Source organism: Panthera onca, chromosome A1, assembly GCF_046562875.1.
Source record: "Panthera onca isolate mPanOnc1 chromosome A1, mPanOnc1 haplotype 2, whole genome shotgun sequence".
Taxonomy (NCBI): domain Eukaryota; kingdom Metazoa; phylum Chordata; class Mammalia; order Carnivora; family Felidae; genus Panthera; species Panthera onca.
Genome location: NC_138339.1, coordinates 149,187,115 through 149,204,053, shown reverse-complemented (window position 1 = coordinate 149,204,053; position 16,939 = coordinate 149,187,115). Strand labels below are relative to the sequence as shown.

At 47.9% G+C, this 16,939-nt stretch overlaps 2 protein-coding genes across 4 annotated transcripts in view; both read left to right on the top strand.

Moving 5' to 3' along the window:
- Nucleotides 1–1,635, top strand: part of GFPT2 (glutamine--fructose-6-phosphate transaminase 2) — a 48,398-nt gene extending 46,763 nt beyond the window's left edge. The window contains exon 19 of the mRNA XM_060636439.3: nt 759–1,635. Coding sequence (XP_060492422.1) covers nt 759–803 — 45 coding nt within the window. The 3' untranslated portion in view covers nt 804–1,635. The remainder of the gene's footprint in view (nt 1–758) is intronic.
- A 9,867-nt stretch (nt 1,636–11,502) lies between these two features.
- The window catches only part of MAPK9 (mitogen-activated protein kinase 9), a 58,672-nt gene continuing 53,235 nt past the window's right edge, over nt 11,503–16,939 (top strand). The window contains exon 1 of one of the 3 annotated variants that reach the window (XM_060636436.3): nt 11,503–11,737. The gene's annotated coding sequence lies outside the window, so the exon portion shown is untranslated. The remainder of the gene's footprint in view (nt 11,738–16,939) is intronic. The other 2 variants (XM_060636437.3, XM_060636434.3) reach the window with 2 other exon arrangements.

Genomic DNA, 16,939 nt, shown 5'->3' with positions numbered 1-16,939 from the left:
CAGAACTGCCACGGCTAACATTTTGTCCTATTTGTTTCTCTTTTAAAAACAAGAGCCAAATAAGGGGTGCCTGGGTGGCTCAGTCGGTTAAGCATCCCACTTCGGCTCAGGTCATGATCTCACGGCTCATGGGTTTGAGCCCCGCGTCAGGCTCTGTGCTGACAGCTCAGAGCCTGAGCCTGCTTCGGATTCTGTGTCTCCCTTTCTTTCTGCCCCTCCCTCACTCGTGTTCTTTCTCTCTCTCTGTCTCTCTGTCTCTCTCTGTCTCTCTCTCTGTCTCTCAAAATGAAATAAACATTAAAAAAATTAAAATTAAAATAACTAAGCAATATAAGACACTGCAGATAAAGTTGAAGCCTACCATATCAACCATCTCCCGTCACATTTTCCTTCCAGCCTCCACCCTGAACTAATGAGCCTCATGGATTTAGTGTGTCTCCTTCCAAGAAACGTGAACAGGACAAGCTGAGTTAGCGTTTTAATAGCATGCATCATATCCTTTTAATAGGGTTAACACAGCATGACACATGTCAGGTGCACAATAAATGTATATTGAACAAACTAAACCTTCTATAGTTGAGTGAAGTTCCTGGAGTAAGGAACGCTTCCAAGATGCAGATCTCCAGGGGCTCATGGTCAAAGGTGACCGGGAACACCCATCACCTCATCTTCAAGTACCCCGATAATAGGCTTTGTAATACAGCATGTTGCTGGGATCTGTGGGGTCCTGAGCAGCTCCTTTCTATGTATCGTTGCAGGTCGACTTCCCCAGAAATCTGGCCAAGTCTGTAACAGTGGAATAGAGAACAAGAGCCCAAGAAGGCCACTGCCACCTGCAGTGTGGTTCAAGGCCTGTCCCGGTGACATCAAGTGAGAAGAACAGCAGGCGTTCTGTGTGTTCCAAGTAGATCCCAGTAGAACTTGACAAGCTTTCACGTGCCTTGTACCCAAGTGCTTTGCTCACAGCAGATACTGTTTCTCTGTGTCCTGAAGTCGCCAGAGGAGAAGGGAATCATTGTTTACACATGGGGATCAGAGCGGACTTTTCCACTACTGTGCAATAGAGACACAGCTCTCTTCAGAGTAACTGTGAACCTTTTTGTAACCAACGCTAGTTAGTTTTGAAAGACAAAATATTTATAATGATGATTGTATAGCTTTTAAGTTATTTTTCTAGTATGTGGCTTTCTGTAGCCAACGTAATGCCCAGACCATGCACCCCAGCCTCCTGGCAGAGGGCATTCATCTCAGATTTGAGCACAAGGCATTGCCTCCCTGCACTCCTCTCTCCTCTCCTGTCCTCTCTTGGCTGCCCCTGAATCCCAGTCCCCTGACGTCAGGGAAGCCCTCCCACCATTTCCCTGTGCCTCCTGTAAATCCTTTCAAAATCTCAATGTCCTTTGACAGATTCTTCTCCTATAAATCCCTCTGACTCTCCAACTTCTGTTAAATTTGATCATGGTTCTTTTTAAGCCCAGGCAGCATTTTTGGTCCCTGCTTCTACCTATAGTAAAACAGCTTGAAATATCCCGTGCAAGAAAGTAGTTTTCAAGTGGGCTATCTTGCCCTCTGTTTAAAAGCGTGCACAATCAAGATACTATGCAATTTTAAGACAATAAAGACAGTACAATTCTTTTTTGGCTTGTGCATTTGGATTTTTGTTATTCTCATTCTTTTTGTGTACTTGGATTGTGAGGGTTTCTCAAAACAGGAACTCAGCAGTATCTGGTGGGAGTGAGCCCCGTTTCTTTCTTTCTTTCTTTCTTTCTTTCTTTCTTTCTTTCTTTCCTTCTTTCTTTCTTTCTTTCTTTCTTTTGAAGTTTATTTATTTTGAGAAAAAGAGAAAGCATGAGTGGGGGAGGGGCAGAGAGAGAGGAGAGAGAGAGAATCTCAAGCAGGCTCTGCACTGTCAGTGCAGAGCCCGATTTAGGGCTCGAACCCACGAACCATGAGACCACAACCTGGGCCAAAGTCAGACACTTAAACGACTCAGCCACCCAGGCGCCCCAAGCCCTGTTTCTTGGTAGCCCTTGGCTCTGTGCCCACACTTGTGACCTGCGTCCTTCTTGTATGAAAATGAAGACTGTTTATTTTACACGATGAAACAAAATGCAGGATGTTTGAGACTCTTCGTTGAGTCCACTGAAGAGCTGTTGGAAGGGGCTGGACCACGTGATGCTGTTTCAGATGGCTTCCCAGAACCTGAAAGCATCATGCAGGCATGTGAAACTCTCTAATGTATACTTTTTTATTTCCATGAGTCTATCTTGGTCACCGATTTTATTGATATAATCAGGCAGGAAGATCAGAAGCTAGAGATAGGGTTCTGAAGGCTTGTGGGGTCTGACTTTAGGCTCCCAATGAAAGTGGCTCTCCCAGAGGCTTGTCCTCATGACCGCTATGTCCTCATGACCACTGGTCGGTTTGAGTAGCTCTAGTATAGCATCAGACCTTTGTTCAGAATTATCTGTGGGCTACTCGTTAACTTTTCCATCCTCTTCTATGCTGTCCCCTGTATCACAAGACTTGGAAACCTGGGAATTACATTTCCAGGTTAAATTCCACCAGTAAGAAGCATCATGGAAGATTTGGAAGATACTTTAGAAGTCATATTGTTTTTGAGAAATCATGTTGTTTATTTCTCCCCTGGCAGAAGCAGACAGAAGTGTGACTTCAGCAGATAGGAGGTCCTGCCATGGCCCTTAGCCCCAAAGCACTCGCCATGGCAATATTGCCTAAAACTCACCTACCCCACAGTGGGAGCCACCAGCAGAGGCTTCCTGCAACTACAGCAGCATCCTGCTTTTTAAAAAAAATTTTTTTCAATGTTTATTCTTGAGAGACAGAGACAGAGCAGAGCAGGGGAGGGGCAGAGAGAGAAGGAGAATCTGTAGAACAGAATCTGAAGAACAGAATCTGAAGCAGGCTCCAGGCTCTGAGCTGTCAGTACAGAGCCTGACGTGGGGCTCGAACCCACGAATCATGAGATCATGACCTCAGGGGAAGTTGAATGCTTAACCGACTAAGCCACCCAGGCGCCCCCAGAATCCCGCTTCTGAAGAGCTGGCAGGAGCCCAGGAGCCACAGCGGCATTCTCCAACCCACATCCACCAGTCCTTCCCACAGATTAACCAGGGCATAAGTCCTGCTGGAAATACTACTAGTGTTGGTTTCTGCCTTTTTAACCAGACTGTGGTCATTACAATTTCAGGGGTTAGGAGACTTTATGAACTAGCCAGAACATTTTTATCTGGACAAGACCTAGAGAGACGCATTTCATTTTTACACCCAAGAGGCAATGACCATTCTGACTTTTGTACAAATCAGTCTCTTGCTTTTCATTATAGTTCTACCTGTGTATCTCTCCCCAAGTCATATACCACCTAGTCTCAAAAACAGAAGGCAAGCACACAGGAGCTATGCAAGGAGAGGGCATCACTGCCCCCGCTGGACAGAAGCTCCAGGAGTGAGGTGAGGAGAGCACTCTCCCGGGTCCGGGGGCTGACTTCCCCTTCACTGGGAGCTAACAAGGCCCCTTCTGGGGAAGTGGCAAGCAAGCTCACAAGTGACTCTGGGGAAACACAGGGCTCTCCACAGCTGGGCGCCTGGCAAGGCTGAGGTGTGCACCGGGTACCCAACAGAAGTACGGTCAGAAGGAATGGGCTGCCCTGTACTTTCCACTTCCGAGCCCGCCATGGCCCTCTGGCTCTCAGGGAAAAGCTGAGAACTTCCGGGAGTGATATGTGTGTCTTCAGCAGAGCATGAGGGGAGATACCCTCAGCAGCACACGGTCACAACAAGCCAAGTCCTGGTGAGAATCTGGGCCAAGCTCTCCTGGGTGATCTGTCCTTGGGTTAGGAGAATGGTCCAATGGAAGTGGTGGGGGGAGTCTTCGTGATGACCAGCTGTCTGCCTCTCAGGTCACACTGAGGCAGGACAGCTCAGCTGCCCTCCACATCTGGAGCAGAGCTGCTGTCCCGGGATCATTCCATCATCCTCCGAGGGATTCCCTTGTCCTCTTGCTTCCCATATCTCATGTCTTCCTTCTTAGTTTTCTTTTTTCATTTTGGTGGAATACATCCTTCTTGAGTAAAGGAGCCTGGGAGGTAAACTTTTGAGACGTTGAGAAATAAATGACATTATTCCTCACATGTGACTGGGGGTTTAGTTACACATAGAATTCTAGGTCACCAAAAAAATGTTTTCGTCAGAATTGTAAACGTGATGCTCTGTTATCTTGTTCACAGTTTAAGAACTTCAAAGTCACTCTGATACAGGGGACCTTTTTATTTCCTTCTTTGTCTCCCCCTGTGTTCTGAAATATCACAGCAAGGGGTCTTGGGTATCTTCCTACTTAGTGTTGACTTCAGGCTTGTACCTCCTGCCCCTCCATTCTGGGAACTTTCCTTGAATTACTTTTTGGTGGATTTCTTTCTGTGTGTCTGGCCTCTCTTATTTCAGAGGTTGGAGCTACTAGACTAGCCTCTCCTTTCTTATGTTTTTTATTGGGCATCTTATCTTTTTTGCTCTTACTAAATAGGAGATTTAATTTATTCTCCCAACCTGTTTACTACTAAGAGTTTTCATTTCTGCCAATACAATTTAATTTCCAAAAGTTCTTTTATTTATTTATCTTTTGCTTTGGACATATATACTTTTAATACATATTTTTAAAATCAACTACAGCCCATACTTTATTCATATTTCTTAGTTTTTATCTAATGTTCTTTTTCTGCTGCCCTTTTCCTGACATCACATGACACGTCTCCTTAGGCTTCTCTTGGCTGTGACTGTTTCTCAGATTTTCCTTTTTTTTGTATGATCTTGACATTTTTGTCAAATACCAGTCGTTGGGTATTTTCGAGAATATTCCTCAATTGGGCTTGTCTGATGCTTTTTGCATGGTTAGACTGGGGTAATGTGTTTCAGGGAGGAAGCCCCAGGAGTAAAGTGCCATTCTCATTACTTCATAATGCAGAGGGGGCACGTGCTATCAACATGTCTTGTCACTGTTATGTCAGTTTGGTCACCTACCTCAGGTAGTGCTTGTCACGTATTCTAATTTTTCTCCTTTTCCATACTGAACTCTTTGGAAGGAAGTCATTATACCCGCCCCACACTTAAAACAGTGGGGAGATGTGGTGCCCGGGTGGCTCAGTCAGTTAACCATGTGACACTTGATTTCAGCTGGGGTCATGATCTCACGGTCCATAAGTTCGAGCCCTGCGTCAGGCTCTGCACTGACAGTGTGGAGCTTGCTTGGGATTCTCTCTCTCCCTCTGCCCCTTCCTCACTTGTGCTGTCTTGATAAAGATAGATAGATAGATGATAGATAGAAGTTATGCATCACTTCCTTGAGAGGGGATTATTTACATAAATTATTTGGGGTTCAGTACAGGTTTGTTCTCCCCCATTTATTTTTTCATTTATTAAATCATTTATATCCATTAGTATAGGCTCATGGATATGTATTTTATGCTGGGTTATAATACAATACTGTTATTTCGTTTATTGCTCAGATTGTCCCAGCTGTGGCCATTGGGAGCTCTTTCTGTTGGCTCTTGTGTCCCTTCGACATACCCCTCTGTGTGTGTGTGTGTGTGTGTGTGTGTGTGTGTGTACTTTGTAAGCACTTCCTTACTTTCTTTTTTTTTAAATTTTTTTTAACATTATTTAGTTTTGAGAGACAGAAGGAGACAGAGCATGAGCGGGGAGGGGCAGAGAGAGAGAAGGAGACACAGAATCTGAAGCCGGCTGCAGGCTCTGAGCAAGCTGTCAGCACAGAGCCTGATGCGGGGCTCAAACCCACAAACTGTGAGATCATGACCTGAGCTGATGTTGGATGCTCAACCGACTGAGTCACCCAGGTGCCCCTTCCTTACTTTCTTGTACCACAAGATGCTCCAGACTCATCTTGTACATCTCCTGCCCCAGCCTGAGAATCAGCTAATGTTGATTTAGGACCCCTGGTTTCTTCTGTTGGAGAATGGCATCAGAAAACAGTTCCTGGGTTCTGGGTGTGCTTTGGCTGCTGCGGTGTCATTGGTTCTAGGCCATCTCAGCTGAGAGAGTAAGGACATATAGGTGTGCTAAATATGTTTTTGATGACTTCAAGGATGCAATACTTTTTCATTCTGTCTGAAGCCGGCAATATATTATTCCTTTCAGAATTTCCTTTTTCACATAGTCTCTGTTTCTTTCAAGATAGTTTTGTTTGGTTATCTTCATTGGTTTCTGTTTTGACTTTGCCACATGACCTTGGGCTGTCCAGGCAGATTCAAGGTGGTGGGAAATTTCTTGAGTACATGGTGGCGCTTGTTGATGCCGAGATCGACTGCTGGGCAATCTGGAGGGTTTGTTTTATGTTTTAGGGCTGGTCAGACTTCTGAGAAGAGTTTTCCAGTCCCTTGCTGTCAAGGGACTGCTGGTGCTCTGGGAGATGCCTGGAAAAAGGGGACGAGATCTAGTCTATTCAGCATTCAGTTATACGACACCTACGCCCCCTTTCTTATCCCCTGGCTTCTGCCTTTCCCAGCTGTTTCTGCCCTTTCTCCTGCCATGTCTTCACATGAGTCTGACCGCCCAGCCCACAGATGCAAGCCCTGCCCGAGGAGCCCATCAGACTCCTCTTCTGGGGATTTTCAAACTTAATGTGGCACAGAGGGCCTGCCCCTCCTTGGGTGGTGGAAGAGTAGCAGCTGATATGGGGAGGAGGAAGCTGACCCAGAGGAGAAAGGAATGTGATGAAGCGTTTGCCCATAGCTTCCAAGGCTCTGGCCAGGTTCCTAGGCTGTGGTCCCAGGGCCGGCTCCACCCATTGATCTCCCAGGTGCAACAATGCAGGAACCTCCCAATAGTTGTCCCCATTGGGTTCAGTGCGGCTTGGCTTTCTTGAACACACAACCTGAACAGTCTTGGCTTGCATCCCCTGGTACATCGGGTCCTGGTCAGGGGTGGGGAGGGAATGGGGAAGTGGGAGGAGAGCAGTCAAGGTCGGGGGAGGGGGGAGCAGAGGAGGCCAGCACGAAGACACTCATTGTCCCTGTGTGCAGTCTATTCCCCGAGCTTGGTACTTCTCTCCCTGAGACCTCACAGCAGCCCCATCAGGTGGGGGTCACCACCCATGCCCACTCCCCATGGAACTGAGCCTCAGAGAAGCAACCTCCTGCCCACAAGAGCACAACAAAGTGGAAAGCCCAGTCGGAACCCAGTCAAGGCAAGTCAAGAGTGGATGATGAGATTGGAGCCAAGGAAATCTGTCAGCACTGTGACCCCTGGGCCAGCCTCAGGCCAGGGAGTGGAGCTTGAGCTCTTCCTTCCCTCCTGTGTTCTCTTCTCCCCTGTGGGGCAGGGAAGTGGACAGTGTCTGCCAGATGGGTGGTATCAGCTGTGCCATCAAGGAACCAAGTGCAAGGCAGGGAAGGGAGGAGCAGGGAGCAGTGAGGTCTCAGGAAAAAGGAATGGCCAGTGGCCTTCATCTCAGAGGGCACATAGCCAGAGCTGCAAGGCTAAAGGTGACAGGAAAGGGGGAGGTGATAGAAAGCAGGTGGGCAGCTGGGATGCACATTCAATAAGTCCTTCCTCTCCACAGGTGGGTGAGCAGGCCAAGGCCAGAGGTCCCCACCCCAAAAATCAAGTCAGGAACCTCCCTGACTCCTCCTCCTGACTCATCCCTACATCCTACCTCTAGGATGGACAATTCTGCCTCTTTTTTTTTTAATGTTTATTTATTTTTGAGAGAGAGAGAGAGAGAGAGCATGAGCAGGGGAGGCACAGAGGGAAAGGGAGACACAGAATCCACAGCAGGCTCCAGGCTCTGAGCTGTCAGCACGAAGCCCAATGCGGGGCTCGAACTCATGAACTGTGAAATCATGACCTAAGCCGAAGTCGGATGCTTAACCATCTGAGCCACCCAGGCGCCCCAGGACAATTCTGTCTCTTAAATGGACATCTTTTCCTTACATCAAGTTTTTTAGTATAAATTACATACATGAAAAGTCACCTTCTTTTAGGTGCTCAGTTCTGAAATTTGATAAACATATAGTGATATGACCACCGCCATAATTAAAATAGAGTATACCCATCATCTCAAAATATTCCCTCCTGGCCCCTGGTTATCATTCCCCACTTCCTCCACTTGACTTTGGCAACCACTGATCTGATTTTGCTTTTTCCAGAATGTCCTGTAAACAGAATCATAGAGGATGTAGCCTTGTTTAGCTTCTTTCACTTAGCATGATTTTTTTTTAGTGTCTATTTATTTTTGAGAGAGAGCAAAAGCAGAAGAGGGACAGAGAGAGAGGGGGTCAGAGGATCTGAAGTGGGCTCTGTGGTGAAAGCGGAGAGCCTGATGCAGGGCTCGAACTCACGAACCGTGAGGTCATGACCTGAGTGGAAGTCAGACACTTAACTGACTGAGCCACCCAAAGGCCAAGCATGATGTTTTTGTATTTATCTATGTTGTGCATTTGTCAGTCAGTCCTTTTTGGTGCCAGGTAATATCCCACTGTATGGATGTACCTCAGTTTATTTACCCATCTGCTGGATTATCTACAGACATAGGCTGCTTCTAGTTTTTGACGGTTTTGAATAAAGTTGCCATAAACATTTACGTACAGCTCTTTGTGTGGACGTGTCTTTATTTTTCTCAGTTCCATATCCAGGAATAGGATTGATGGGTGATACGACAGGTGTATGTTTAATGTTACCAGAAATTGCCAAACTGTCTTCCAAAGTGGACAAGCCATTTTGTTTTTCCGCCAGCGGTGGATGAGGGTTCTGACTGCTCCACATCAGTCACCACCACTTGATATTGTCCGTCTTTTTTATCACAATGGGTGTGTAGTGCTAGCTCACTGTGACTTTAATTTTCATTTCCCTCAAGTCTTGAAGCAGTTTTAAAATCAGTTCTTTCCTTACACCTGGCCCCAGGCCAGGCCTCACCTTCTCCTACACAGGCCTTTGCAACAGCTCCCTAACTGGTCTTGTGAATATAAGCCCCTCATCCTAGAAACTTCATGTGCTCTAGTGATCCTTCCAAAATAAATACCTAATCGCATCATTCACTTCCTTTCTTAACACCCCGCAGCAGCTGCCCTTGACCTCCAGAGATGGAGCCCCTACCCTGCAATGCCTTAAGGGCCAGCAGGTAAGGGATGGTGAAGTCATGGCCAGAGTGGGGTGATAGGGAGTGGTAGGGGATGTGGTGATGTAAGGGCCTCCCCTAAAGGGGCAGCTGCCACTCAGCTCCAGCTGACCACTACCTTCTGGGAATGCAGACCCCATGTTGTCAGAGCTTCTAACTATTCAAGAGAAACTGCCAGTTGAGATTTTTCAAGTGAAAGCTCCCAATTTTCAAATGTTGTCAACTAATTAAAAAAAAAAAAAAAGCCACACTGGGCTAAACAAGCGTATCAGTGACTTGAAGCAAGTCCATGGGACTGTGGTCAGCAGTACCCATCCACCTCAAGGCCATATTTCCCCATCGCCAACAAGACCAGGTGACCCTTGGTTTCCTGAACACAGCATGCAGGTCCTAACTTCTGAATCTTTGGGTCCCAGTGCCCTTTCTGCCTAAACCATTGGCCTAACACATTCTTGCTAGCCTTATAGCCTCGGCTCAGGCTTCCTCTTATCCAGAGGTCTTCCTCAACTATTCCTCTCCAGCTAGCAGGCTAGGTCAGCTGTCAGTCATGCTCATGTGTATACCCCCCCACCCCCCACATGCCCCCGCTTCTCATCTCCCTTGGTCTCCACCAAAATTCTGTGCACTCTTCAAAGCATGGACTAGACCCTTCCCTACCTTGTCACCTCAGCTTTGTGTCTGTAAGTGTTCGCTGTTATTTCATAAACCAGAAAAGGCAGAATCCTTTTAGAAAACTCAGCACGAAATATGTATAGGTGTGTATGTGTGTGCAGTGATTTTTGGTACTCACTTTTCATGGGATGAGTGTTGTAAACTTGACTGGAGAGTGCAGGAATGGGTGCCCCTTCCTAATCCAAGGGGAAGCACCCACTAGTGCTCCTTAGTGAAGCCACAGCTCTGACAGCCAGGCTTTACTAGCCTCCCATAATCCTTGATGATGGCAATTTTTGGCTCCATTTTCTCCTGTGCACCTGGAGCAGGTGGCAGATGAGGCTGATGTGAGGACCAGTATGGGCAGGAACCCACCAGGGGGCCCTCCTCAACGCAGATCACATTCAGGAGCTACAATTTCAAGCAAGGATGGGCCATACTCAATTTTAGAAAACTCCCTCTGGTGGCCAAGGTAGGGGGTGGCCTAACGAAGGACACCATGCCTGGATCCCTTCCTTCCTCTACCCTCCTCCTCTGAGGCCCTGGTGCCCTCAGCTGGCCCTGCATCACTGGCTTTCCATCCTCCCCAAATTCTGCCACCACCCTCCATGCCTCCCAGCCCCTTGACCTCCTCCTCGTTAGGATCCTGCTCCTTCCTCCCAATTTGGCCCCTGCCCTGATCACCCGCTGGGCTCTGGCATGCTGGGCTCCTGCATCCTGCGAAAGCTGCTCCTCCTCCACAGTCCCCCCTCTCCCTGTCCTCAAAGTGTGCACCTCCCCCCACCCTATCCCTATCCTTTTTTCAGTGTGTCCAGACGCCCTCCCTCCCTTCCAGCTTTGCTTATTTAAACGCAAATCTGGCAACACGAAATATCCTGGCCTCTTCCATCGTTTCATATGACCCCAGGCCTGCTGGAACCCGACCGAGGGGCCAGAGGGCTGCAGGAGTTGGCTCAAAAGAAGGTCGGTGTCAAGGGACCCCAGGACCTAGGGGACCCTCAGCACTGCATTCCCTTCTCCCCATTTACGACCTTGCCTTTCTCTGAGCCAGAGGTTTGACCCCTGGCCCGAATACGCCAGCCTTTCCCCTCCTCCCTTCTGTCACAGACCCGCCGGGGACACTAGTCTGCACGTGGCCATCTCCTCGCACTCCGCCCTCCCCACCACCCGATTTCTAGCCGTTAGCAAGCCGCAGAGTCCAAGACCCCTGCCTCTCCTTCCCGCTCCCCTGCCGCGTCGGTCTCCTCGTCCTTCCAGGGGCCACACCGTGCCGGGTTCCTGGACGCCGGATGCCAACACCCCGGTCTTCCCTCGTCCTCGCCCGGGACTCTCCCCCAGACGGGCCGGTCCGTTCCCCTACAGGCCGCCTCGCCGCTGCCACCTTGCACCTGCAGCCCAGAGGGCCCGGCTCTCCCAGCCGGTCGGCCCTCTCCACAGCTTCCTGGCTCCGCGTCGGGCCTCTGCTTCGAGGTCCCCGTGGGGGGATGGAGGATCAGCGCGCGTACTGAGCCGGACCTGCGTCCCCAGCCCCGGGCATGCTCCGCACAAGCCGGAGGAGCTGGGCTGCTGAGGGACACCGAGCCCCATCGAACCCCGCACGGTTATCCCGGCTCCGCCCGCCCCGCCCGTCACGACCCGCCCCCCGGCGCGATTGGCCGCGCCTGCCCGGCTCTCCGGACGCTGATTGGTCGGCGCGAAGGTCGTTCAGGCCGGGCGCCGCAGCGGCGGTGGCGGCGGCGGAGGAGGAGAAGGGAGCCGGACCGGAAGGGTCGTAGCGCCCCGGCGCCCCTCACACCCACTGCAGCGGCGGCGGCGGGGCGGAGCGGAGTGGGGCGGGGCGGCCGGCCGAGCCCGGGGCAACGGAGCCGCGAGCCGCCAGTGCGCAGCGCCGCCAGTCCGCCCGCCCGCCCTCTCCCCCTGGCGCGGCGGCTGGGAGGCGAGGTGAGCAGGGCGGGCGGGCGGGCGAGGCCTGGCGGGGGCTGCTCGAGCGGGGCCCCGCCGGGGAGGGGCGGCAGGAGGGCCGCGCGGCCGCGGTCTGCAGGGCCAGGGGGCGCGGGGTCGCCGGGCTGGGGGCTACGGAGTGGGCCGGACTCTGAGGGGCGCAGACGGCCCCGGCCGCCGCCCCTGCCCTCCCGGCTGCCGCAGTCGCCTCCTCCTGCCCGGCTGTCAGCCGCCAGGGGCTTGCGGGCCCCGCTCCCTGGCCTGGCCCTGGCAGACGTGTCGTGGAGGATCTGTGGACGCCACCCCCCAGATTGGGGGGCACGCAGTTGCATACCCGCGTCGGGGTATTAAGGATCTCGGAGTCTGGTTTCCGCGACCTTGGTCAAGGCACTGACCCTCTGTTTTCCCCCAGGGAAAGTGGGGAAATGTCTACCCTTTTGGACAGGATTGTTGTCAGGCTATGTGAATGTGTGTGAAAGTGCCTGGGCACGAGCCCAGGCTGATAGGTGGAAAATTGGGCGGGATACTGCCCATGCTGATGTGAGTAGGGCACGAACCCCCTCCCCATCAACGCAGAGACCCCCATCCCCATGCTTCTCCAGTGCCTAGTCATTGCACATTCAGTGCCTAGCAGTGCCAGAGCGGCCCTGCCCACCTCCCCTACCACTCCCACCACCCAGAGCTCTGCTCTCCTGTCCCACCCATCTTCTCACCGCGCAGCCCCGTTTGCCTCAGGACCTTTGCACTTTCGTTTCCAATGCTTGGAGCTGTCTCCAGCGGCTTTGCACAGCTGGCTCCTTCTGGTCTTTCCTCTGGTCAGATGTGTCTTTTTCAACAAGGCCTTCCTTGACTACTCTCTTTCTCCCCTTAGTCATTCTATCTCATTAATTTAATTTTCTTCTTAGTGTTCACTCTGGTTTGAAACGATTCTATTTATGTTTACTTTGTTTCCTCTACAAGGAAGTAGCTTTATGAAAACAGGTAGTTGTCGGATTTGTCCACTGCTTCGTCCCCAGTACTTAGAAAGCACACAGTAAGTACTCAGTGATATCAGTTCAATGAATGAATGAATGACCCTACCTGCTGTTCCTTCTGTTTTGTCAGTTTATTTAATGACTTCTAACTAACTTGTGAAACCTGTAAGCAGATGGAAGCTTGTTCTCATTTAAAAGTCCTTGACCCCTTTATTTGGTAACTGTCAGAACAAGCTGTAATATAAATTTTGACATTTTTGTAATATTTTAGCTCTCATTTCCTTCCACACATTCAGGAGGCATTTGCTGAATTCTACATTATCTAGGTCAGGCTTTCTGCTCGGCCTTGGGGACACAAAGGCAATAGCAACAGGGTCCCTTCCTCCTGAGAGTCCCAGTAGAGGAGGCAGACATGCAGACAGGTTAGTGCCAGGACAGTGTGATGATGCTTGTTGTAGTGGAGGTGCTGTGCCATGGCATGGAAAGGTGGAGGTGACAGGTGGCGCTGGAGTTGGGCCATGAAGGGTTGTGAGAAATTTGCCAGGCAGGGAGAGGCACCGAAAGGGAAAGGGCAGGGTGAAGGAAGGACATCAGCCCAGTGTGGGGTCAGGAATCAGCCTGCAGGGCCAGGTGTAAAAGAGCATGGAGTGGTGGGGACCTTGGAAAACCAAACCTCACCCAGCAATTTTAAAAACGAGGTCAGAACTCTACATTGCATTTCTGCTCTCCTGATTTTTAAATGCTGGCAATTAATTATTAGCTGTAATAACTAATGCTCTGAACCATGTAAAATTCATTTAGTTCGGTTGCAGGATTGTCGATCTCCAGGGCAGGTTACATAGGAGGCAACAGCCGCAGTGAGCTGGAAAGGTAGCCCCAGGCCAGCGAAGGTAGGCCCTGTTTGTCCATGTATTTCCACTTAATTTTCGCTGGAGTCCTGTAAGTGGCAGCTGTGACACCCGTTTCTTCAGAGGAGTACATGGAGGCTCACAGAGTTCCAGCAATCAGCTTCAAGGCAGGTAGCTGGAAAGTGAAATTTGAACCCAGGTTTCCCCCAGCTAAGTGTCCTTTCCTGGGTGCCTCAACTCTGATGGTTCTCTTTTGGCTTTTAATTTGTTCTGAAAGCAAAACATCCAATCTAGAAGTTTTCCTTCACTTAACCCTTTTTTTTTCTTTCAAAAGGATCCTGTGGGGTTAAAAAGAATCCTATTGTGGCATAGTCTTCTCTGGAGAGCTTTGATTTTCCTAAGGATTTAATTTTGGGGATGCCAGGACAGATGAAAATGTGTTTCAAATAAGTGTTAGAGGGCATATTCAATTTGTCGATTTAAAATAAAGAGTTCTTGGGGTGCCTGGGTGGCTCAGTCAGTTAGTTGAGCGTCCAACTTCAGCTCAGGTCATGACCTCACGGTCTGTGGGTTCAAGCTCTGAGCCTGGAGCCTGCTTCAGGTTCTGTGTTTCCCTCTCTCGCTCTGCCCCTCCCCACTCATGCTCTGTCTCTCTCTCTCTCTCTCTCTCTCTCTCTGCTCCTCCCCACTCATGCTCTGTCCCTCTCTCTCTCTCTTTCTCAAAAATAAAAACATTAAAAAAAATATTTTTAAATAAAGGGTTCTTAATTTTATGGATAAAGACAAAGGCCAGATGAAGCAATTAACAGTAAAGCAGTCGTTTTTGTGATGCATAAGGTAAAACAGAAACCACATTTGGCAGCAGGACACATATTTGTTATATACATATGTAGCTATACTTCACTACTAGTTAAGAAGGTGACATTTTTGGGGTGCCTGGGTGACTCAGTCAGTTAAGCATCCGTCTTCGGCTCAGGTCATGATCTCATGGTTCGTGAGTTCAAGCCCTGCATCAGGCTCTGTGCTGACAGCTCAGAGCCTGGAACCTGCTTCGGATTCTCTGTCTCCTCTCTGCGCCTCCCCCACTCGCACCCTGACTCTCTCTCAAAAATAACTAAACATTAAAATAAATTTTTTTTAATGTATAAAAAAAGGTGACTTTTTAACATAATTTTCTTTAAGAATAATTAAACTCATACTTGACCTTTTGTGATTGTGTGAGCTAGTTTCAAGGTCAGTCTTTATTTTTACTGTTTATTATGAAAACTTTCAAACATATGCAAAATTAAACAATAGTATCCAGCTTCCACAGTTATCAGCTCCTGGCCCATCTTGTTTCACCCCAACTTCATCTACTTATACCCTCACACCCCCCACCCATGTTATTTTCAAGCAAATCCTAAATGTCATGTCATTCAATCCATGAATATTTCGATATATATATCTAAAAGATAAGGACTCTTTTAAACTTGGAGATGCAATAATTCCTCAGTATAATCAAATAACCAGTCAATATTCAAATTTCCAGACGTCCTATAAGTTTTATAGTTCTTTAACAGTTTGTTTATAGGAATCAGGATCTAGATAAGTTCCATACATTATGATTGGTTGATACATCTTTTAAGTTTCTTTTAATCTATGGATTCCCCCTTTATTTCTCTTCTTTTGTCTTCCTTGTAGTGTATTTGTTGAAGCAGTTTGTTGTTCTATACCATTTCCACAGTTGGGATTTTACTGGCTGCATCTCTGCAGTGTAATTTAATGTGTTTCTCTGTATCTCCTGAAAATTCACAGTGGGATTAAGATGAGGCTTAATGCCCTAGAATCAGAATGCCCTGGGTGGGGTACTGTCTTCCATCTCATTAAAAAAAATTTTATTTTTACTGTTTACTATTCATTTTTGAGAAAGAGAGAGTGAGAGAAGAAGGGGCAGAGAGAGAGACACAGAATCCAAAGCAGGCTCCAGGCTCCTAGCTGTCAGCACAGAGCCCAACTCAGGGCTCGAATTCACAAACCACGTGATCATGACCTGAGCCACCCAGACACCCCCATCTTCCATCTAGAAGCAGTTAAAGCTGGCTGGCTCATGCTGCGATGTTAGCAGCTATTGAGGCTCAGTGTCTAGACCCATTGATTCATTAGGGGTTCTATTATTTGGGAGGCAAGTTTATATATCCTTTGCACAACAAGAGCTCATTTTTTTTAGGCATTTGTGGTTTATTATTTTTTTAATGTTTATTTATTTGGGAGAGAGAGCGAGAGCAGGCGAGCAGGGGAGGGACAGAGAGAGGGAGACAGAAGATCCGAAGAAGGCTTCGCCCTATCAGTGCTAGGCTGGATTTGGGGCTCAAAATAATGAACCGTGATATCAACCTGAGCTGAAGTCCACGCTTAACAGCCTGAGCGACCCAGGTGCCCCTTATATTGGCCTTTGAATTGCCAGTTAAAATATTTTTAATTGACACCTCAAATCCTCTTTGGAAAACGTTGGTGTATAAATTAATAGATATAAAAATAATGAGCAAGAGTAGTCAGTGTTTTAACATAGGACTTTCCCATAACTAAGGAAGTTTGCTCAACATTTGAAGGTGAAATTCAACAAATTCGATTTTATTTAATTCATTTGGGCTTTTTTGTTTGTTGTTTTTTTGTTTGTTTGTTTTTTGGTCTCATAAAATAGTGTGCTCTCCCTCCCTGCCCCCAGCTAACTTTACATTAAAGTAAAAGACAGCAAGGACTATATACTCTGAAACTTTTCAGAAATAGTAAAACTAGATTCTAAAGATATGTAGTTACAAACAGGATAGTTGTTATTTCTTTCTTAAAAATGAGGCATTAATATTAATTCCCTTTATGTTAAATAGGTTCTTGCCTATTCTGAAATTAGAATTTGAAGTATTTTTATAAGTGAATTTTTTGGCTATTAGGAGAATGGACAGTGTGAACACATTTTAGTGGTATGCCAAAAGTTTGTCTTTCCATAGGCCAGGATAGGAGAAACTTGGGGATTTGTTTAAAAAATATTTTTATCTCCCCTCCCCCACAGTGATGCTAAGAGAAAGAATAATTGAGGAAGAATGACTGGCTTTTAAAATAACTTCCTTTAAAAATTATGTCAGTGTGTGTGTATATGTATAGTTGTACAGAACTGTGATTTAATTTGTTAGACTTTGTATTGGTATATCTTAACCAATGCTGTCACTAGTTTGATTTTAGCATATCTAGGCCTGAACATGCAGCCCACGTAATAAATCCACAAGCTCTGATTCTGTTTCATCAACTCTTAACTATGCTCTCAGAAACATAGCACACACATCCTATGAAGCAGATGTCTTCAAAAAATGTCCTGAAACATCATCTGCTGGTCACAGCCTAAAATG